Source organism: Dufourea novaeangliae, unplaced genomic scaffold, assembly GCF_001272555.1.
Source record: "Dufourea novaeangliae isolate 0120121106 unplaced genomic scaffold, ASM127255v1 scaffold89, whole genome shotgun sequence".
In the NCBI taxonomy this organism is placed as follows: domain Eukaryota; kingdom Metazoa; phylum Arthropoda; class Insecta; order Hymenoptera; family Halictidae; genus Dufourea; species Dufourea novaeangliae.
In genome coordinates, this window is record NW_015373988.1 from 4,623,845 (window position 1) to 4,647,243 (window position 23,399).

General features: G+C 41.7%; 1 protein-coding gene across 1 annotated transcript in view; it reads right to left on the bottom strand.

Annotated features, from left to right (window-relative positions):
• Positions 1–11,716, bottom strand: part of LOC107187466 (fasciclin-1) — a 198,059-nt gene extending 186,343 nt beyond the window's left edge. The window contains exons 1-2 of the mRNA XM_015575571.1: positions 11,611–11,716; positions 8,358–8,470 (exon numbers count right to left, since the gene is read on the bottom strand). Coding sequence (XP_015431057.1) covers positions 8,358–8,470; positions 11,611–11,716 — 219 coding nt within the window. The remainder of the gene's footprint in view (positions 1–8,357; positions 8,471–11,610) is intronic.
• Between the last annotated feature and the right edge of the window lie 11,683 nt (positions 11,717–23,399).

Here is a 23,399-nt window from a genome sequence, read left to right on the forward strand (position 1 = left end):
ACGGTGTAGATAGGAACAGACTGTTCACGGGGCTTTAGGACGGGTAAACGCGTCGCGCAACAACCGACGCCGCGTCATCTGGAGAAGGCGACCGGCAACAAAGTCACGGAGGCCGCAGTCTGTCAATTTGCTATAGTGCCGTCTAACTACGCGCATCGTGCACGTGGCAACACGTATTGGCCGCCATTATGCCGTAATATAGTCAGCCGAAACCGGGCCTTAATGCGAGATATCCCCCTCGCGAAATTGTACAGGACTAGGAGACCGATAGAGAGATAGAGCGTTGTTGCACCGGTTGCAAGCGTTCCGTGGCCAACGACGCCGTCCTGCAACGCTATTAACCCCCGCCTGGCCACTCGAAGAGACAGCACTAACAGCACCGGCGCAACCCTCCATTGTCCAATTCTGTCGCGATCTATTGCCCGTGCCCCAATTATCGAGAGGCCAACGCCGTCCCCCGCCGATGTTATTTCCGGTATTTCGCGCCTCCTTCGAACGGTATGAACACGACCCCGCCTTTTCTGGATCCATGATGCTATCTGTGTAGATCGTGGAAGAATTGTCGATTGATTGAATTTCGGTATAGGAGTTCGAATAGAGGGATTACTTTTGCAAATTGGAGATGTTCGAAGGAATTGAGGGCATTGATGGGAAAAGGGCATATAGGCTTATTTGCCATTTTTTCGTAAATCGTCTACATCGACTCAGGTTATATATGTATGTAATATACTGGGTGAACCACGAATCGTGATCAGTAGATATCGTTAGATGTGTTCCAATGTACAGAACGAAATGTTTACAAACAGTAGGCAAGAGCTCAACATTGGAACGCGTACAATGGCGTAGCATACGATACTCTTTGTAATATTACAGTTCGAATATTTCTTTAATCTTTTTTCGACCCAGATGAAAAAAAAATTTAACACGTGTTATGTTATGATACATTTCGAATTCGTCTTGAAATCCTCTAACAGATGGGCGTAAAAAAATTATAGGTGTATTTGCAAGAAATTGAAGGCGACCTTGAAAAATCATGAAAAGAGAGTTGACAAAAAATTTGCTATAATCACGTTATAGCTCTCTTGAAACCGTGCTATACCTGATAAAAACATTTTCGATCGGACTGCTAATAACACAGTAATCTCTACTGATCACGATTCGTGGTTCACCCTGTATAAAGGACGTGTTACTTCTGTGAAGTTTATATTACGTAGATACTGTTATACTGCCACGTGATTTGGAAGATTCACGCAGCGTTGCGCTGTAGTCCGACAGTCACTCGCTCAGCGGTTGTGCTGTCGTTAAATATTTGTTTTTGAATAAGGCTTTTGTGTAAATTGATGAATATACCCTTATATAACTGATTGGAGCTGCAAGTGACACATTATATATTTCAACTTACAGAACAAGGCTTTCTTAAGAAAATTCAATTTTTAGTGTATTTTTCCATTTAATTTTGTGTTTCTTATTTAAACTATGTATAAAAAAGTTGTAAACTTAATAAGTAACTGTATTTAATTAAATAAACAAAAAAGAACACTTTTATGATTTTACCCTATTTATTGAATAGGGCATATAAACCAATTTTTTAAAACTCATGAAAAAGGCAAATATTATTTTTAAATAATGACCTCTATTTTCAGAACGTTTAAAGGACATCTTGCTACAACCTTTAAGAAAAATTGGTTTTAATTGCATTACTTTTCATTAAGCGTTTTTACGTATATGCCCTTTCTCCATCAATGGCCTTAATTTTTGTTATTTCTGATATTTGGCGCCATCGAATGAGACGAACTTCCGTCTTTTCTGGATCTGTGGTTCTATGTAGATCGTGGAAGAAGAAGCAATCGGCTGAGCTTTTTTACACGATATGGAATGCAGGGATTATTTTGACTAATTATGATTTGTAATAGAACTGCATTATCATCCAACAGGTCAGATAGTTTCATGCGCATCTAATCCCGAAAACAGAATATTAATAAAGAGACTAGCGAAACTGATGAACTAACTATGCTCAGCATATAGTTAGGAATACGTTCTATAATTAAAGTTATGTACGTATTATGCTTGTAATTAAGATGTTAATCATTATGGAAGATAATAAGTAGTCGTTGCTCGTATCGTTATTATAACAGACAGGTCGATGTCGCCCGATGTCATTTAATTAAGCAGGTACGCAGCGTTCATCAAAGAATCGCAAACACTATACTTCAGCGCGCGACCCTACCGTGATTATCAACCACGATAGTGCAGGAAGCACATTGGACACAATCTCCATGGTCCAATTTCATGGCGAATAGTTCTCCTACTCCCGATTCCGGCTACGTCACTGGCATCATTTCCTGCGCACCGTATTGTCCACGTTCATTGAGTTATAATACATTTTCGTGCAGATGATCCTTCATTCCGTTCCATTTCGCAGTGATTCCGCAACAGTCCACTCTACATTCACTTTCTTTAATCACTTGCAAATACACTACCGGCCAAAAGGTATGGAACCAGATTTCATCATTGATGTAACAGTAACTCGTTATTCAGTAACTCTTACGATGTAATGAATGTTATGGTATTAGTACATACAAAACTCATTTCCAATCAGTTTTAGCATATTACTTTTATCAAATCATTTCTCTTTCTTTAACATTAGAACAACCAGCATTTAATGTATACTCAATTCACTTGTAAAATTTAGTAATATACGTAATATCACACGCAGTGTATAATAAATTAGAAGCCAACATAAATTCCGGAACTTGAGTTATTATAATGCCAGTAATTGTAAAATAAGAAACCTGCAATCCGTCACTTTGACGGGTTTGGTAGTTCTAGTGTTAATTATCGGACCTGATCCCATACTTTTGGCCAATAGTTTTTGTATAATTGTGACATCGTGTCTGCGCTCAACATTGTATTTCATTTAGATTACTAGGTCTGTAGGCATAATTCCTAATACTGTAAATAATTACAATATTAACAATGGTCTACGTATCTCATTTTTAAACTTGTCGTAACACTAACACATAACCAGAGCTGCGTAAAATTTGGAGAAAAAATGTTTTACATATACAGTATTTTTATTTGAACAACCTGAAGCGTCAGATGAAATATTTCGAGCTTGTATTTTAAAATGTACTTTGTAACAGACAAAACAGCTACGACTTTCACGATTTGTTTTATTTTTCTCATTTTTTAACATCAACTTAAAACTTTAGTATATGTTTAATATATATATATATATATATTCTGACAGAGAATTAAAAGCCATGTAGAATCCATATTACATGTTAATATTTTACGCAACACACTGACACTGTTGACAGTTATACCAAAGATCGACGATAGTATTATAATTTTTGTTCCATAACGCAACGACCAACCTTATCGCGGACAGGAGATGCGTATGGGAGCAATTATTTACGCGGCAAGTATACAACGTCGGCAATGCGGAGCTATTAACCGAGTAGACACGATTGCTACCGCGTCCATAGTTTACTCCTGTCGCAATCTATTGCCGAACCCTCAATTATATACATCCACGGCGCCTGTTCGCCGGCTATTTTGCGTGCACTGCCGCGTATGCATCGGTCACGCGATAATCACACGGACTTTTCATTCCCCCATACGGTCAACCATAATTACCTGGACTTATCATTCCCTCCTTCACCCTCAAAGACGAATTCCATTCTGTTAATTATTATCATAAATCTAATTAATTCAATGTAAATCAATTTCATCATGTCACAAACATCGTCGAGTTAACCGACACTGAGTTCCCCATCACTGCACTAAAAGAATGAATTATTTCCAATAGTTTTCCAAAAACAAATGAATTCTGTACTTGCCACAACTGTAAATTTACTATAAAAGTTAAATATTAATACTAGGAAAATAGTATTGCACTTTGACTTAAAGAAAACTAATGATATTCATGTACAGTAAATCCTGGATAAGTGTTCGAAGGCTCCTCAGCATTGACAAGGAGAGGTCCCCAGGTATAACGCTGACATTTTAACAAGATTTAGCACAGTGATAGAGCTTGGAATTCTCAAGCCAATATTTGTTTCACCCGAATATGGCCACGAGTTTATGAAATATTCATTGCACAGTGCCCAGAAGCTTTTAAACACTGACTCGATGTTTTAAGGCAAGGGGTTAAAAAGAGAACTGTTGCATCATCGATTTCATATACACCATAACCACAAAAGCTCACTTCATGCTCAGAATTTAACCAAGCAAAATTTCTAAAATTATTTAAACAAAATCACGGAATGTTTTGATAGAATTTTCTTTCCCCTTGCTTTTTCTACGATCAGAATGTTCTAACTTCCTCTCCTGTACGAATTAACGATCCACGATGGCACGGAACAAGAGGCGGAAAGTTTTCGAATTTCCGGCCGGTCCCGAAGTCAGCGTGTACTGGCCCCGTAATTTCGCGTAGAAGTTTTTTTCCTGCTACGTACTTAAGGAATATCCACGTCGGTCGTACCACGGCTATATAGATGCTCTCTTGAGAAAATTGAGGCGGACGCGCGCGGACAGGTGAAGGCGAGACGACGAAAAAGAAGGGAGAGCGAGAAAGGATGGAGATGTTGAAACGGTTTACGGCCGTTCGCGGTACATCAGAGGGGCTGTTCTCCCTCGTACGCTTTTTTCTCCTGTTTTTTTTTTTCTTCTCTTTTTGTAGACGGTAAACGGAAACGGTCGAAGGCGTTGGTTTTACAGACCGGTGGAAGAGATACGCCTAGGGGTTGTCAAACCTCTCGACGAAATATTGTGATACCACCGTGAAATCCGATCGTGATCACCTGTCCAGGGAAATTGTTTGAGCATCTCGGTTTACACGAAACGACGATCGAGAATTTCCATGCAACTTGAAGTCTGACTTGAATTATTTTCGTTTATTTCTTTAATCCCTTCGAGATTGACTGGGACAATACGTTCCGAGGTAACTTTAGCAATGTCTGCTGGGATATATACTCCTAAATTCAATTATTTATTTTAAGGTTAGTTTTGAAGGTCATCTGGAAGATTAAGCTTGCAAAGTTGTGGACTGGAAAAATATGACCATTTGAAAATTTTTCCTTCTGTGGTATTCCTCTTTCGAAACCATTAAAATTGGCCTTTAAACGTTTCTCGTATCATTAAAATGAAGGGAGATATTTCAGTAGCTTCCTTCAGTTCGAATATTCAAATAAGTAGCAGAAGATATAACTAAAGAGTGAATTCGTTAATTAAAGGTATGGAATCTTCACTATTTATTTCGAGGTCTTTAAATTTTTTGTTTATCATACTATCATTCTATCAAAAAATCAAAGTGAACGTCGAAGAACATGAATTATCCGTCTGAATAATTGAAATCGTGACAGAATTACCCCTTACCGATATTTCTCTAGATTCCAAGCCACCTTTTATCAATCCTACATTTTCTGAACCGTTTCTATAATGAAAATGTACTCGGGCAAACAAGATTTACATAGTTGTTTGTACACACATTCCACGAATTCGTAGAATGATCTACGGAATCAGCTTCGCGGCATTTCTCGGAGCGCAAACAGCTGAACTCGATCCTAAAACTCAATTATCAACAGAAACAAGAGTAATTAAAAGATCAGCTTGTCGACGTTCACACAGATTTCACAGTGGCTGGGTGTACAGTGGGAGGTTTCGATTAGTCTGCAGTCGTGTACGTTAAAACATCAGAAGTGCATCAAGCTGCACGCGCCGGAAATTAGTCGACGGAGCTATAATACTGATAAATCCGTGGTGATTAGATGAACGCTGCGAGAATTGAAATTCAGCGAACGGGGGAATAAACATCCGATTGCAGTTCGAGTGCTTTTCCGATCGACTAGGATCGAAAACATTGCGACGTTAATAAAGAATCGATAATTTAAATACGTTATTTCTTGTTCATTTTCGTTTTTACTGGGAACGAAAAATTCACGATATATCGATGGTGGGGAACTGTGTTTTGCATTTTTTTGGGATACAATAGAACCTCGAATAACAGATTTATTGGATAATAGAATATTATACGCATAATAATACAAATGAGGAAAAAATGATATGTTGTATAAAAATATACAATATCTCGTTCCCTTATGTTTGATACCACTGATCGTACCTTTCTCAACACTATATTTTACTGCTATATTTATCATACTGTCGTCACTTTTAATGCGTTAATGATTTCATATTTCGTTTGGGGTAAGTGTAATAACCTCGACGTGCCATTTTGGTTTACTCCGAATAGAGACAGTCGAAAAGCTCAACGACTTGAGACGTCGTAACAATATCACTGTAAGACTTTTTTCATATAGAACATAACGTTTGAACTACCGTGTTATTATATATTCGCAAAATGTTACGAAAGCATAATAATTCTACACTAACGAGACAGTATTTCTGTATGAAATTTCATGAAAACAGGGAAGAATCAGTTACCCCAAAGAATAGTCTTTCCCTTAATAGTAAGACGCTCGTCAAAGGAGTACGACTCAAGGAAAGCTGCGACAGAAACACAACAGGATGCAAATGTCAAGAAAGCAATCGTTGCCGGCGCGAGGCGGCAACAATATTCTTTCGGGCGGTTTCCAGCCGGCAATCCATAAAGTCGTTTGGCGAATACGACGAGGAATAAAAGAGCCGTTTCGTAGCGGGTCCGCTATCTCCGTTACTCAATGGAAAAAGTTGTAACCAGTTGGGCGAACTTGTCCACTTAAATGAGGCGTCCGTAGGGCTACATTTTCCTCGCGCCATCCATTCAGCCGGTTTTCCATTGTTTCCGCTTCTTTTCGTACTTTCCGTCGCTTTCTCTTTCCTCGGCCGGTCGGCCTCTTCCCGAAGCGCGACGTTTTATTTACCGCTGGTTTGGAGAGACTAATTACATGCCTCCATGAACAAAATGAGATTGGTATCATAACTGCCATATTGATTACCGATGATCGACATCATTAATGGGTCATGCTCAGTCAGGAGGCCGAAAACAGAGTGTTCTTTAGGAATGTTTTTCTCAAAAACTATAAGACCTTTTTCAAAAAATCTGTTCGTGTTTCTAAGATTGCAGTTTCTATATTATAAGGTAATTTTTTTATTTAAAAATATTTATTAGTAAATAAATGGTGAGCGTTCTCCCGGATGTCTCTTCACAAAAAGTGGTCTGGAAATTAAAAATTCAGTAACATTTCTGTAATGGAAGAACGATTTTCACCTAAAAATCACTCGTTTTTGGTCAATGAAAAAAATAGTATGGAACGAAAAAAAAAATCCTTCGTTCAAGGACAAGTTTTTCTGATTTCAAATAAGGCGCAAAAGGTTTTGTAAACCCCACGGCGTAACAATACTTATATTGTTAATAACAAAGACCTGAACAAACGTATTTAATCATGCTACTATCCCAAGACTAACTATGTCATTCAACGTATTAAAATTATTCCATTCATCCCCCATTAATTCCAGAACCCACAGCAAACGATCCCAAACCACCTCAGACTCCCGACCACCAAACTCCCATCAACGAACATCTCCAGGATTACTATTATATCCAACGCCCAAGCAGTCCCTCCTCTACGAATCAATAAAATGCACATGGAAACCTTCACCATAGGTTCTAGAATACTCCCACACCAACCCTCCCTTCCTTCGTAAAGCAATTACGTCGAGCGATTAATCAACCGCTCCTTTTTATCTTCACCGTCATCTCCGAGCAAACCAATTTGTAACACGGTCCCCGGTTTGCGGTCGCGTCGCGGGCTACGGTACGACGGGAATTCCGCACGAATGAAGTAGAACACGGGGCAATACGAGAGGGGGTAGACGGATACATTATGCGAGAGTCTCTTACACGCGATAATCTTCGAGATGGACGGACAAGGGGGTTAGCTCGGGGCGAGGGCTCGAAGTGAAGGGAACAAGTAAAGTGAAAGAGCAGCCCTTGTGGAAGACCTCCCGATGAAATTTATTCATAGCCGAGAGATTGTCGTCTTCGTTGCTCGCCTACCTTCTGCCCCCGATTAGCCACGCCCAACACCCCAACCCCCTGTGCAGTGCCACCCCACCAAGAGAGCCTCGCTATTTTTTACGCTGATGTCCCAGGGGTGACGGAATAATAAACGGGCGGCCCACGTTTATAAACTCCCTGTCACAGCGGCGAAAAGTTTTCGAGAGCTAGCGCGTCCCCCGTTTCACCGTAGAATTATGAATGGACGTTGAAGCTTCGAAGCTTCGTAATCCATTTTCGTGTCTAATAGCGAGCAAATGTTTTAGAAGTTGCGCGTGTTATCCCGAGGAAAGGAGGCGGAGATACAATGACAACGAACGGTTTAAGCGACGTGGTTCGATGAAAAATATTCCCTTACCTTGGAGACTTTGACGTAGATAGCCACGAATTTTTCGTTTATTTGCAATTCCCGCTCGTTAAGCTCTTTGCCAGCGTTTGCCTTGTCATTCTGGTCCGTTCGTGGTTCTATGACTGCGAGGAGAGATCAAAGATCCGTTTGCTTTTCTTTTGAATCCTCGAGTCATCTTTTATTAATTGCTCGCGGTGTAAGGTATTGGCAACTATAGCTGGTTTCGCTGGTGAATTAGGGAACTTGAAACTGTCGTGGCGTCGAAGGGGATAAATAATCCCCTCGTTACACGGGGTTAAATTGTACTTTATACTCCGCTGGGCGGAACGGATGCGTTAGGGTGCTCAGACTAGTGAACGTGAATCGAAGTATATTTTATATTACCTATTAAACTTAATCCGAGGACCTTGCTGGAGGCACTGCGTTAGCATTAGGGTGTCTAGAAGGTACTATAATTGGAAATGTTTCAGTAGTTTTGAGTTATACTCGTGTCTAACCGTGTTCGACGTGGTCAAGAAATGAAACTGGAGCTAAAAGTTAAATCGAATACCTCTATGAATATATCATATTTCCTTTCTTGTCGAATTGTTGAATCACTTATAGTTCAAAAATCATAGTGTACAGTTTCAGAAGCATTTACATATCTATATTGTATATTAACCCTGCTATTCTCCTCGGGTTTATATCACCCGAAATGAAGATTATATTTCGATACTAATGTTTCTTTTTAGTATCCAACGTATTTAAGATCCACCTCTAGTTTTTGTGTATTCTCCATTTCTGAAGAACAAATTATTTCAGAATTTGAAATAATTTCTTCAAAGGTATCCAAACGTGAACAATAAGTACGGAGAACAGCAGGGTTAAACCACCAAAAATGGTCAATTTGTAAAATTTGTTACCAAAATTATAGCCCACTTCAATGCCTCAATAAAACACCTTTTCTTCTTTACATGTTCCCATCGTATTGGATGGATTTTGTGAAAATACCCTCGCTCGATTCGAAGCGAATGCTGATTTGTAGGTAGGTTATAAACACGAAATATAATATAATAGTTCGGCAATGGTCTAAACGATAGTCACGTGTTAAAGAGTCAGACGACGAAGTGTCGGTTCGACCTGGACGGTTAAATAAGAAAGTAGTTTCCGTCACACGGAGTTAAATCGCAGAAGACGAGATTAGATCCGTGAATCCATTAGTCGAATGAATGGAAAGTCGAGCCTCCCCCTTCGACCCCAGCGCTCTCTCGACGCTGTTTCGTCGCTCTCCAGCGGCGAGACAACGTTGAATCGACCGTCTCCCGCGTAGAAGAATTTACGGGACCCTGACTCATTCCGCAGGATGGAATAATTAACTTCGCTTGAATTGTCCGTTAAACGGTCTTGACACTGACGGTTCAAGGCGTTCTCAGTCTTGCCGGATGGCTACGGTCGTATACGAGGATCGCTGTTTCGAGCGTCCATCTCGAGGCGTGGCTCACCCATCTCGAATGGGATACAGACGATCATTAATTTCATAACGTGCACGGATAGCATCTGTGATCGCTCTTAGATCCACGATAACTTCTGTCTGTTGAAGATTTATGGCTTCGTGAAATTCACGAGGAAGAGAGGAAAGAAAAAAAAAAAACAAGGAGTGGAGACCAGCCAGGTGGAGGTAAGTCGGATAAATGTGCTTGATAGGTAACTTGTATCGGGTTATTTCAGAGATCATAGCGTATTTTTGTGCTGACTTTATCAGGAGAAAGAAACCTACGAAGGGATAAGTTTAATCGTCAATATAGTTCCTCTTTTTTCAACGACTTCTTGGCATCTTTTGACCAATTGGTCGATCATAGCCTTTAAACATCTGCTATCGATATATGATGGATGTCCACAGCGTTCATCGAGATTACAGTCACCATTACAGAATTTCGAACATCAATTTAAAGAAACATTATTAATATTTCCAGTAGCCTATGCAGCATTTATATCTTTCTTGTAAAATTTCTCTCTGGATAGCTGTGCAACATTTGAAATTTTAAATATTCTTTCTGAACCTGAAAATACGCCTGAAATAAGGATCGAAACTGACCCAACAACAGATCATGCGTATCGCAGATAGAGGAACAGCTATTCGAGGATTAACTACGGTCGGAAGAAACCACGTGCTACTTCAACAGCCATATCGATACCCTATCCTTTCTCTGCACCCGTCTGACCGCAGACGATGCTCGCGTAATAATTTTCCACGTTCCTGTTCCCATCGCGCATTCCCCCTTACCATCTCCCTATCAGGAAACCCAAGAACAATTGGCTCTGATGGGAATGCAAACTCAGCAACCCCGCTGCAATATACAAGCAAAGAGGAAATCGTGAAGGATAACCGAGCGGTCGGGGGGCGGCGGACAAGCTGAGAGGGCGAGACGGAGAGGAGTAAATCGTACGATCGCCGGACCCAAGCAGCATCCATCAACAAGATATATGGACTTCCAGGGGATCCAGCCATGCTTCAGATTGCCGATGTGCAAGAGACGTTACCACCAAAAGCGTCGTTTTCGTCGGTGGTCCCGCACGCGAAGAACCAAGAAACCACGAGGAAATTACTTGTCTTCGAAGGTGTTCGTTCTCCTTCACCCAACCCATTGAAAGTATCGACGAAGAAACGCATTACTGTGGCTAAGCTGGGCTAGTTTATTCCTGGCTCGCGAGCAATTAATATTTACTACGGTCTTGTGAATGGGAATTTAGAGCTTGATACCTAGTAGCAATTGTAGGCTACAACCCCAGACTCGACAGGGAGATGGGTATATTTCTAAGGTTGCAAACAGGGCTGAATAAATGTCTGAACATTCAACGTGGGATGCTTTATACAAATCGACAGTTTACCTTCATTCTCGAAGTTGTCCACGACTTTTTTAGGCCCCGGCTGCATACAAGAATCCCATTTACTAGCATGGCTGAGGTAATTACCAGGTTGCTTTCATATCTACCTAATTGAGCTATAGAGTATGACGCCAAGGCAGACGAACTTTCATCCCTCTAAATAAGAAGCAGTTCACTCTTAGTCTAATTAATACCTTAGCCAAACTGGATTATGGCGAAGATCGACTTTCAAATAAATCTCTATCGGTGTTTGGATTTTTAATGAGGACTGTATTTCTTAGCAGAAATCACCACTGGCTTCCCCACTCCGTGGCCTGGTCCTTCAGGTCCAATGTTCTTATTCTGAAGGCAACGCAACGTCGAGTTGTTTGCCATCTCAAGTTTTTCATAAACAAACCTATGACACCCAATAGTGGAAGAGCCCAAAGGCCTGACGTGATCTTCACACATCGCCTAACATCAGGATTGTTTAGTCTCACGCCCTCTGTTCCAGGATCGCACATAGCTGAAGTCCTTATCATAAATCCTTCACGCTGATGCTAATAGATCGTTAGATGTCGGTCAGCAGTGACCATAGTTTACATTCAACAATCGACAGAAAAAAGAAATATCGTGTACGTTCCGTTCCGATTGCTGTCATTGGGACCTGTGTATATTCATGTTTCATAATAGTAATTCTAGGAGGTGTTCTTCATTTTTCAATGAACGGAAGTTTTCATTTGAAAATCCCTGGGTAACGAATTCTCTCGCCGCTGGTTTAAATGAAATGTTAATTAATGACCGTACTTAGAGATCTGTATGGTAATCAACTTAATTCTTAATCCCGTCAGACCCACGGCGCACAGAATTATGCGCATGAATTATTCACGTGCCCTTTTATAAACTGTGCTATACAATCCTCCAGCCACATTGCGCACAACTATCTCTACGAAACATATTCGATATTGATTACAAAACTGGAATGAAGTTCTGACAGTCAGTAACTCCATCTACATATGCAACGCGTTCGAACCCTTCCAAAAAGCGCACGGTCAATGACACATTCTGAAAAGAGTAAATCTGTCATCTCTCGTCAATTAGCCACCGAAGAACGAACCATTCCAATTACCTAATCCACACATTCAACGCGTGCAACCCTTCCAAAAGCACACAGAACCATATCCAAGACTCCCGAAACGAGGACGTTGGTATCCACACGCGATTGGTCCCTGTAAACGTTGTGGGTCGCAGTGACGGGTTGAAATTCGGACGTCGGAAATTTACCAAACGCTGGCCAGAGGCCCCTCATTCCGAAATAACTCTTTGGCCTGGTCGAGATACCGGGTGCTGCCTCGTAAACTCAGGAAACGCTTCGCGCGCGTGCGTCGTAAAGGGCTAGGCGACCGTGGCGGGAGCCTGCAAGAATTTTGTAGCAGCGTGATCCAAAAGGATCTGACGCGGTCAAAAGGATCTGACGGGCGGCCAGGAGGATCTGACGCGACCGTGGACGACGGAGGCTTGGAATCGTGGTCCGTGTGATAGCGACTGGGCTCTGAAAAGGATGCGGTGGAGCGACGGGGAATCGTAAGAGCGACTTAGCCAGCCAGCCACCCACCCCAGTCAGCCCGTGGGATGCCTCGAACGACGCCGGAGGATATTTACCAGCTGCGGACGTTGAGGATTGTGCGGGTCAGATACCGGGGGCGAAGCGGGTTACCCAAGGAACGTAGTGGCCCGGATTATCTCGATCTTTACGACGTTACTTTTTGGCGAAGCCCGAGGGGGAGAGCAGAGATATCAGGGGGCGGGAAGCAACCCCCCACCTCCAACGCCACACGATATCGGCCACCCCCCTGGAACCACGAACTAACAGAAGCAGAAAATCTTATGCAGAGTAGTTTCGCCTAAAGAGCTCCCGTGGTTGTCGATATGAAGACGACTGGTCAAAAGACCAGGACCGTTCGTGGGACGGGAGTGCTTTGAAGTTCTCGATAGGGAAACTGGATTTTTGGGGTTGGATATCGTTGAACGAGGACACGACGGTGAAGTCTGTTGACTAGCGTCGATGTGAAGTCTAGGTGTAAGTTACTGGGTCGTTGTGGTTTGGTACGGAATTTCTTGGCGAGTTGATTTGTTGTTAATCGTTAAGAGCAATGTTAATGCAACATTTTATTTCCAATGTTTTTTTACCAGCTGATTTATATTATTGAATACTGTTTATTTAACAGTTGAGTCGTGAGAACATTGTGCAATCAACATTCAGAAATTACTGAGTTATCATAATTGACAAGGTACCTACAGCTTTCAGAAACATAGCATTGTATAATGAGCTTGTATTTGTAGAGATGTATCAACGAATGATCCACTATTAATTCTTACTAACGTAGCAATACAGTTTCCCGTCAAATTTATCTGCTACCTTTTCAATATAAATGACACAAGATACCAAAGGAAAATTTCCTTCACGTTATTCAACAGAGCAAAAAGGTGAATTATTTATTGGCACAGCCAACAAAACTAGATATACAATATTCCTAGCACCCGCTAATATATACTATAAACTGCAAGAAGACAAATAATGAGGACAATATTCCACGATTAAACGTATCATACTGCAGTTTATTTTATCCTAGATCCAAATCCAGCTATTTAAATATGCCGTTTGCGAGCAGAAATTAATACCACGTGCTCCGTAGCAAAGGGGCAAGAGAACCCTCTGTTTTTCAGCTAAACAACGAGAATAGGACAATGTCGAGATTTTAATACACGAAACCTTCCGCGTCTTGGCGTCCGCTACCCCCTGGAGAGGGGAAAAAGCGACGCTAGTGCTCACAAAGGAGTCCGATGCTTTCCTAGGCACTGGATTAAAAAGTGGGAAACAAATGAGAATTGCTTCCAGCGGGTTGTCTGCATCTAGATAGCTGCTTACCCTTGATAATACCCCTGGGCCTCGTTTTTCCATCCCCCGCTTCCACGAACGCTACGACCGCCGGCTGTCTTCTCGATGATCATCCTTGACAGCTATGTTGAGAACTGGTTAATTGAATACGGGTAACAACATTTCCAGACAGAGCGTTTCTTTCCTACCATCTCGGATTGCAGGATAATCCGGAACATTCTGTCAGCGGTTGCTCGCGAGGACGTGCAATAGGAGATTCAAATGAAGATTCTACATGAGGTCAACGCTATTTAGATTATCGGATATATTAAATAAATGAATCGTAAATAATATCCGAATGGTCTAGGTAATTTTACGATTTACTGCTCCTTTTGGAAAGTACACTATTTTGTGAATCTTGGAATGTATACTTTATTCAATGGATTATGAGGTGTATGCATTCGTTTCAATTGTAAGTACAAACCTGTAAATTAATTATTTCTTTAAATATCTAAATTTGCATCTTTTAGATTATCTTTTACTATTTTGTTGCCAATTGTTTTCTTCAATTGTTACGAATGCTAAAATGCAGCATACAGAATTCAGTGGTCTTAACGCGTAACTTTTTTCCTACTTGTTACGAAGAGTTATTGTTTTTGCGAAGTTAGTATTGAAAACATTATTTCTTTAAATATACAGATACTTGAATCTATATTACAACCGAAGAAAATTACGTATAGAATGGTCACAATTGAAATTGAAAATTAAGGACTTTTATTTCTCGTAGGATACCCGGTACATGTGATTAACAGACTGCAGATTTGATGCAGGAGGCACAGTGAAGTACAATAAAAGACAAAACTGTCATCAGACGCAAAGGGATCTTATTTTTTATTCCAAACTCAATACGATACTTAAAAGAATCAAGAAATTCGTACGTCCACTCTTGTCTTTACGAATTACTTCGTAAAATGTGATTCTGTATAAAAATGTCTAGTTATCAGCAAAAATGCAATCGGAGCTCATACACAAAGAAAACCCTTATAACTTAAAACTATGACAATATTTCTACAGTACTATATTTAAAAAGAGAAACATACAAGGAACATGAAATACAAAATAAGAGGAGTAACTATGAGGAGCAGTCTACTATTGGCTCGACGCAAGTTATATGTAGTGGTAGCTAAAGTTTCGAAACGGTCTGAATAAACTCAGGGTGGATTCGCGGTTATAAAGTTATATTTCCGTCGGTATCGGTATTCCGTGAAGAATATTCTGTTTCCTTTACTCCCTAACAAGCTTTCAGAATCAACAAATTCGCAGGGAATCCAGGAAGCGATCGGGCTTTCCCGTCCGCCCTGTTTCTCTCCCCGTCGCGATAAGAAACCCATTTCGTTTTTCTCGCGGAAATCGACGTTCCGGGCGAAATTGCACCACCTAAGAATCGCGAAACTCCGCGTCCAGAGAGAAACAGAGAGGGAGAGAGAAGGAGAGAAATGCATCAAAACAAGTTATCGAGGTTCCTTCTCTCGGTGCCGATTTATCGACGTGCCAACATATTGCGCCGCTACGGCGTTCATAAATCACCGTTGATCAACGATCCAGTCACGAGCACCCCGGCTATGAACTCGAACTTCTTCCAACAGGATGGGGGGATCATTGTTTGTCGGGCGCCAATCCTAGCCTAATTGTCCGAACCGGAATTCCAGGCTTTGGGGTGATTCCACGACCAATGAGAAAAGATTGCTGTCATTATATTATTAACTCTAGAACGCTGGTGCTGGGTCTACATCGACCCACGTTTCCGAGAGCTTCGTCGGATACTTCAGTTTACGATGGCCGTCTTAAATCGAATTTAGACTTCACAGGTTGGAACATGGGTGATTCGTCCATACTGAAAGGCGTAAAGATCGTTTTCAGCTTCATTTCATCCAAATAAAACATCATTCAAAATGACCTGTGAACGAAAGTTGAAATTTCAAGACAATAGCTCCTGTGTCAAAGAAATTCCACGTCTCCCACCTTCCGCTCCAAAAATGCAAACTGAACTTTAGTCTACTAACTACTGTCAACTTTGATCCGACAATAAGAAAACGGGCTAAAAGGGACTACAGAACAAAGTACTCAACAGACTATCCTACACACAAAAGAATGTACGTACTTAGGCTTCCCGACTGAAGATGTTAGACGTGTACCGTGACGCGCGGAGAGGAAGTAACGGCAGTTCAAATCTCCTTATGCAGAACTGACGAACATGGGCGAACCTGAACACCAAGATGTACCGGTAGCCAACTTTCCGGAAGCAAAGGACCAGAGGGGTTTCGGCCAATTTTCCGCGGTTGGGGGTTTCAGCTCCTTGCCCCAAATGCAAATTTCTCGGTGTTAATTAACTATTCGGACAGGCAGGCCTCGAGTGAAACGACGACCAAGGGTGAAGTTAACTGAATAGTGGGCAGGAAAAGGGGGTTAGACTGCTGAAGCAGCGTCCACTGAGTAGCGTGTGTGCGCGCGCGCGCGGATTCCCTCGCGCCCAAAAGAGGGAATTCATAATTGCTCGGCGGGCGTTTGTTCAACCCGGACGTTCCCAACTGGCTGCTTAATTCGATGCGACCAAAACCGGTGCAACCCTTGCACCTTGTTAAATATATTTCTCGGTTCAACGAAATTTCACGATCAAACGAACCCGTTCCCGCCACTCGGCTGCGATTCTGGCCACTCTTTGCCTGTGTTCCTTCGGTTAAACGTAAACTTTTCAACGATGTTGCGTTAGTATAACGTTGTTGGGTTGTGTTCTATTTGTAGTAAATTTCAAGCGTAGCTACATGAATGAAATTACGGTTCGACGAATCGATACAGAATTTCCTGTGCCTTTTAGAACACATTTTGTTCGAGTGGTTCGAACAAGCTTTTTAAAGTGTATTCGGATAGTTTGGTATTGTAGGTAAATGTATTAGCTTCACCAATAAGTAAACTACTATTTTTTTTTACATAAAGTGGTAACACAGTTTAAATATAAAACATCACTCTACCCTTTCCTTTTTTCAAAATGATGCCGGACTTCATCGAAAATAAATATTGATACATCTTTTAAGCAGTATTAGCACTTTTACAGTAACCTAATGAATAGTAAAAGTTTTAAGGATCGACATTTTTAGAGTAATCTAATAAATAGAATTGGGAACCATTAAACCGAATATAGAAGATATTTCATTGAAAGTACACGAAACCTTGGACAAATAAAAGATTCACGAGAACATTGAGAAAGGCGTTGATTTCGACAAGAGATTAAATACTTTCTTCGCCTGAATGAAAATTAGAGTTACTTTTTCGAAGCTACCCTTCGCACATTGCCTCGGCAATTACTTCAACGAATAATAATTAACGAATAGGAACAATAAATATTCCGTATGTACCTTAACAGTAAATGTTAAGTATACTAACAAGACTCGCCACTTAACCCAAACACTAACTAATCAAACAATATAATCTTACTAACCCAATATAACCATAAATACCAACTCATCGAATAAAATTCAACAAACACACCAAAGTAACCAAAACAACGTATTACTCGAGAATCACATTACCTATTCCAAATTTCAAAATCATTTATATCCAAGCCACGCTCAGTCCGTCGCGACATTGAACATTCGAGTCACGACGTGGCTCATTAAATTCATAAAAATTACCGCCGTACAGTCGGCTCGTGGCGAACACGACAGGAAATGGTGGACGTCGAGTGTCCACAGGGGAGTCCCGAGAAAAATTCCGCGCGCAGCCGGACACACCGGATTGGTCGGGCTAAAGCAAATCCTTCGATCGGCCGGGATAGGGTATTTCAGTTTGACAAGCTTCTGATTTTCATTGTGGACACGTTGCAGCCTCTATTTGCTCGGTACGCTGGCAAACATCGGAGGGTGACGGCGGTACACAAACGTACGACGAAGGAAAATGTCGGCGTTGGCGAGGCACATGCTCGAGGGTCTTCCCCTTCGCGTCATGATGATTCGTTATTCGAGTGTGCGTTGGATTTAGCGGGGCTCGTTTCGGGAACAGCTTCCGCGGCCGTAGCGCGATAAAAAAAGGCATTCGAAACTTCCGATGCAGCTCTCCCCAATGTATGCTCGAGTGCACTCAGGTAGATGAGGTATATGCTGTACGACTGGCCGTTCCGAAAATAGGCCTCCTGGAAACTGTATCGATATGTATGGACCATGGAACGGTCTGTTTGTTTGGGTTTAATCGCTGAGTTTTTGCTACGAAGCTTCCAGATAGGTGATTAACCTTTAGAGGACGGCCAGCCTATCTTTAGGCTCTAGAGGAGTAGCCTATTTTTTTTTAGTATAATACTGTAACGAATGTATGAAGGTTCTAACTCGAAAATGTAAAAGCAGGGTAGTTTCCTTAACCCGTAACTGCTGCTAAGCTATTATAGGTAAAATAAATCGTATTTTCTCTATATGTATTTTCATTATATTAAAGGTTAGTAGTTACCACTAATTACATCCTTAAATTTACCCTTATAATATGTATTTGTTTCACCACCCTCCCCTTCATTCCTAAAATGAAATAAATAAGTAAATACACCAAACCGTCAAAATTATAGCATTTACTGAAGTAAACATAATCATATTAGATAAAAACATGGTAAAGCTGAAAATTTCATATGCATTCCTAGCAAATAGGTCTCGAGCATTGTGAGCACACAGGTTTGTAGCAAGTTATGCAACCATGCGATGCTTCTCTTTCTTTTTTTGCAGGACAAAAGTAAAAAGTCTTACGTTTCGGCAATTATATGTTTTGATAATTAGCACGACTACACAACAGCGCGTCTGCCAGTCGACTGACATTCAGAATATGAGAAAATACTCCGGCGCATGAATTCACAACAATAAAATTAACCGCGTTTTTAAAGTTTTAAATAGAGCTACGGTCAAATTGACCTGATAGCAGCAGTTAAGGGTTAAATAAAACTTGAAAGATTGATATTTGCATAAAGATCAACAGTCCCACTTATAAGCGTCAAGATCATTTCCACAATCAAACCCAAAATAGCGTCCTAATTTCGTGGATTCAAAGGAACTCGATATAGAATTCGTTGGTCCGATCCACCGTTGATCCTGAACTTTCCTCGTCAATTCGGTTCTCTGGGCAAGAAAACGCGTTGCCTGCGACGGAGGTATGTTTTCGTGTGGCCGCAAGGTGCAAGCCAGATCCAAGGTGTCGGGACGAAGTTGAATTTGTCGGTCGACCGCGCTGGGGAACAATGCCGGAAGTTGCGGGTTTTAGCGAGTCGGAGGAGCAAAACGAAGGGTGAAGGGGAAGGGGGCACATGCGGTCGCGATGCTGCACAAAACCGAAACAAAACAACTCGGCCCGGAAACAAAACACTGGGCTAACCCCGCAAGCCGGCCCCCGGTCGCCATAATTAATATTCAGGCGCTTAACCCGCTCTTTCTCCGCTTTTCTCAGCCTATCCCGTCTCCCTACCCCCACCACCGCAGTTTGCTCTAGCAATTTTTTATTTCTCCCACCCTCATCCACCCTTCGAGCGATAAATTTGCATTTCATCTCCTGGCTCGCGGGCTGGAACCGTTCTGTTAAACATTACCGGTGGCGCAGTGCGGCATATGGACGGGCTTCCCTCTAAGAAGAAGATTATAGCCGCGCCCATCCAGCCCAATGTTGCGGTGACGTGATCGTGCCGCGGGATTTTCCGTTTGCCGGATTATGAATTTCAAATCTGATGCCCTCTCGGGGATTAATTTGCCGGCGTTTAGTCACATGTCGCATGGCATCTGTGTGTCGTTGCTCAGGAAGGGTGGTCGCTGTGAATCAGGGAACATTCATTTGGAGAGAGTAGAGCCTGTCGGATCTTTACGTGAGCCTGTATTCATTATTTAGGTGCCTTTGTTAAGAGTTAATTAATTTCACTTCAATTGGGGAATATTATTTTCTCGTGTTTATCGTAGTACAAAGGTCTGATTGATAAGTTTTGTGTACTTCAGATAACATAAAGTAATTACTGTTAAGATTATTAGTAAACGATTTGTACTTACAATGAGAGGCACGGAAGTGTCCCCCTCCGATTTTGTTGAAACTTCGTATGTCTGTTAAGCAGTCAAAAATAAGGGATACGTATTTTTTTTTATCGGCTGAGACGCGACTTTGAGGGGTGAAACCGATGCTCGAAGTTTCGATCCGAAGTTTTTTTTGTTATGAACAAATTATATATTGGACAATTTGTTAGCACCATATTATTCTACATAAAAAACCACAAACCTCGTCCATTAGAAGTTTTCATGTATCTCCTCTGGTTTCGAGATCGTACTTTTGGGTCGAAACTTCGAGGGGTGGTTTCATCCCTTAAAGTCGCGTCTCAGCCGATAAAAAAAATACGTATCACTTATTTTTGACTGCTGTACAGACATACGAAGTTTTATCAAAATCGGAGGGGGACACTTCCGTGCCTTCCCTTGTTAGGACTTTCGATCTAAAAAAGCATGGTCAGTAAACCAATCCATTCGATCTTCCAACTATATTAATCCTTTACTAACAGGGAATCTACTGGATTTAGACAGTAACAAAAACTATAACTCAACATATAATAATACCATAGACTGTAAATCAAAAGTTTTCAGATGCTGGTGTTGAAGAGGAAACTGTTTACTGTATTCAATACAAATTTTTTGCAACACCCGAGCTTCAGACAATCGCGTGTACCATAAACGCACAAAATCCATAGTCCAACAGTAGAACACGGTATGCTCGTTCCCGCGTTTAAATAAAGCCTGAATACATTACGTTTATACCACAGTTTGCTGGCCAAAGCCTGCTACTACCCTCTGCGTAGCGAAAGGATTACCAAGATCTCAAGTCGATAAAGTCATTCAACGCACGACTATCAGATGAACGAGAAAAAAAAAACAACCCTCGAAAAGATCGTTACACTAATTCCTTGCGTCGCGTTGTAACCCCATGTTCAACTGGGAATAAAGCCGGAGTACGCCTGTAATCCAGCCACCTCGGATATCAGAAAACAGTATAAAGGGTGTTAATAAAAACGTGGGACACGTTCACAGGGTGAACTCTACATGCCAAACTAAAACGAAAATCATGAATGAAATAGGAATAGGACAATAATAGAATAGAGATAAATGATACACAAAGTGGATCAAACAATACTGTAATCGGAAGAAAGTAAATATTTACAATAAGTGAATTTATACTTCAATTACTGAGTAGTATTTTGAAGGTTTTAGTTCGGGGTCCCCGTAGGTAGAAAAAATGATTATCAAAAAAAGTTTAGTATCATACTTTAGTAGTATTAATAAGTAAAATGACCGATGACCTTGACATATGCTGTCAAGGTCACCCTCCTAAATGACCTTCAGAAAGTTTCAGTAATCAAACGTTGTTTATTAAAAACTTGAAATAGACAATGGCGTCCGGCTTCCAAGAGTCAAATGATTAATTCCCATAAATGTTACACACAGGAAAACACTTTATTAAATGAGCTACTGTTTAAGCGTGCAAAACAACACTTTTACATTTGTACTATGTACATTTTGACAATAATGAAACCTGAAAATGGCACCAACCTTCTTGGTTACCCGATAGAATCCACCCAGTGAAAATGTGCCCCATTTTCATTAACACCCTATAGAACGCGAGCGAGGACGTTGCACTTCGTTTATTAATCCAAAAGCATCTACAGGCGGGGGAAGCAGGCGGTATTACCGCGGCATATTTTTACCAATGTGTCAAACACGCTCCAGTCGTGTAAACACAACCGTGTCGTCGAACAGTCGGTAGAAAAACACCGTAATCCCCCGGACCGGCTGGGACTGTTCCCCGTGTGTCCCTTGTCGGCTACCTCCGAAGAGCCTTCTAATGCGGCCGGTGAAAAGCGGTGTGTGCGACATGGGAAGTCTCGCGTTAACAACAAGGTCTCGTCGTTCTGGGGTGGTGTGGGGGAAAAAGTGTGATTGTTATACTTATTTGCATGACAGAAGGGTAAACAGGGGCTAACGAGATTTGCGGGTCGCCCCGTTCCAGACTTGACGCACGACAATTTCGATTGTTCTGGTTACCAGGGTGTTGGCCAAACATCGTGCAACCCTGCACACAATCGAAGTGGGGAGGGGATCTAGCGCGCCGGTGAGAACGGGGAAGGAGGGTCTTCTCTAGTCTCCCTTTTAAAGTGACACGGGTGAAAAACTTGTCGACGTTGTTCCCTATGGTCGTTGACAGCCCCCTCGGACAACCACGATGCTCCGTTCTTGGTCCCGACGAGTATATTATGGCCGGAGTCTTGAAATTCGCTACTGTGGTTTGAGAAGGGCTTAGGGGAAGTGACTGTAATGTACAGTAAAGGGTAAATGTTATCGGAAAAACAACTTTTGTGGTATCGTTTGAATTAGGGATCCCACTGATGTTGTTAGGAGTGTGAATTAGTTATGGGGGCTTCTACGAGAGGGCTCTAAAATGTTCGAAGATACAGAATTGCAAGAATTATTGGACGGAAACTCAGCTTAATGCAGTTTACAACTTGCCAGAGTATTGAACCTTGACCGATCATCAGTCACGACTCTTTTACATGCATTGGGAAGAACTCAAAAAGAAGGAAACTGACGCAAATTCTGTTCAAAGTAGAGTCCAAATGACCCAGTCATTGTCGTCCGAGGGTTAACAGAAAGAACAATAGTACAAGAAGAAACAAAGAATCTAGTCTTCGTGTTTACCTCGTTGAGTCCTCAACAGTCAGAACAATTTTCTATCACTTATCGACACATCGAAGGGTGCATCGTCCTACCGAAGAACACTCAAACCACTGCTCAACTCCGAACGCCCTAGTAACAATACTATTCATTTCTAACCCGGATCACACGCTCCGATTGTATCCAGAGATACAAACTATCATTCCCACTGAAAAAGAATCCCACGTATTCACCCCGACGAGATCCCCAGCGCCAGCTAATTTACCCCGTTGATGCTCCTGAACCAGTTCCAACGCTCCGGAATGCCTCTGCCATTCTATTGGCCCTCAACCCAGAAACTCCCGAGGGCATCGATGTTTCCCATTGTCGCAGCTCCGGTGGTTAATCCGCCCCGATCTGCGTGCAGCGTCGATGCAAACGATACGTGGGCTCCATCCGTGACGGGAAAGAAGGCAGGGAAAGAAAGAGAGACCGAACTGTGTGCAACCCTTTGATATTCATTCCCGTAGCGTCGCTCCCTGCCCACCGAAAAACCGCAACCCCGACCGGATGTGCACGCAATGTTTGGATTCTTCATCGCGGTCCACCGCATGCACGCGTACCATGCGC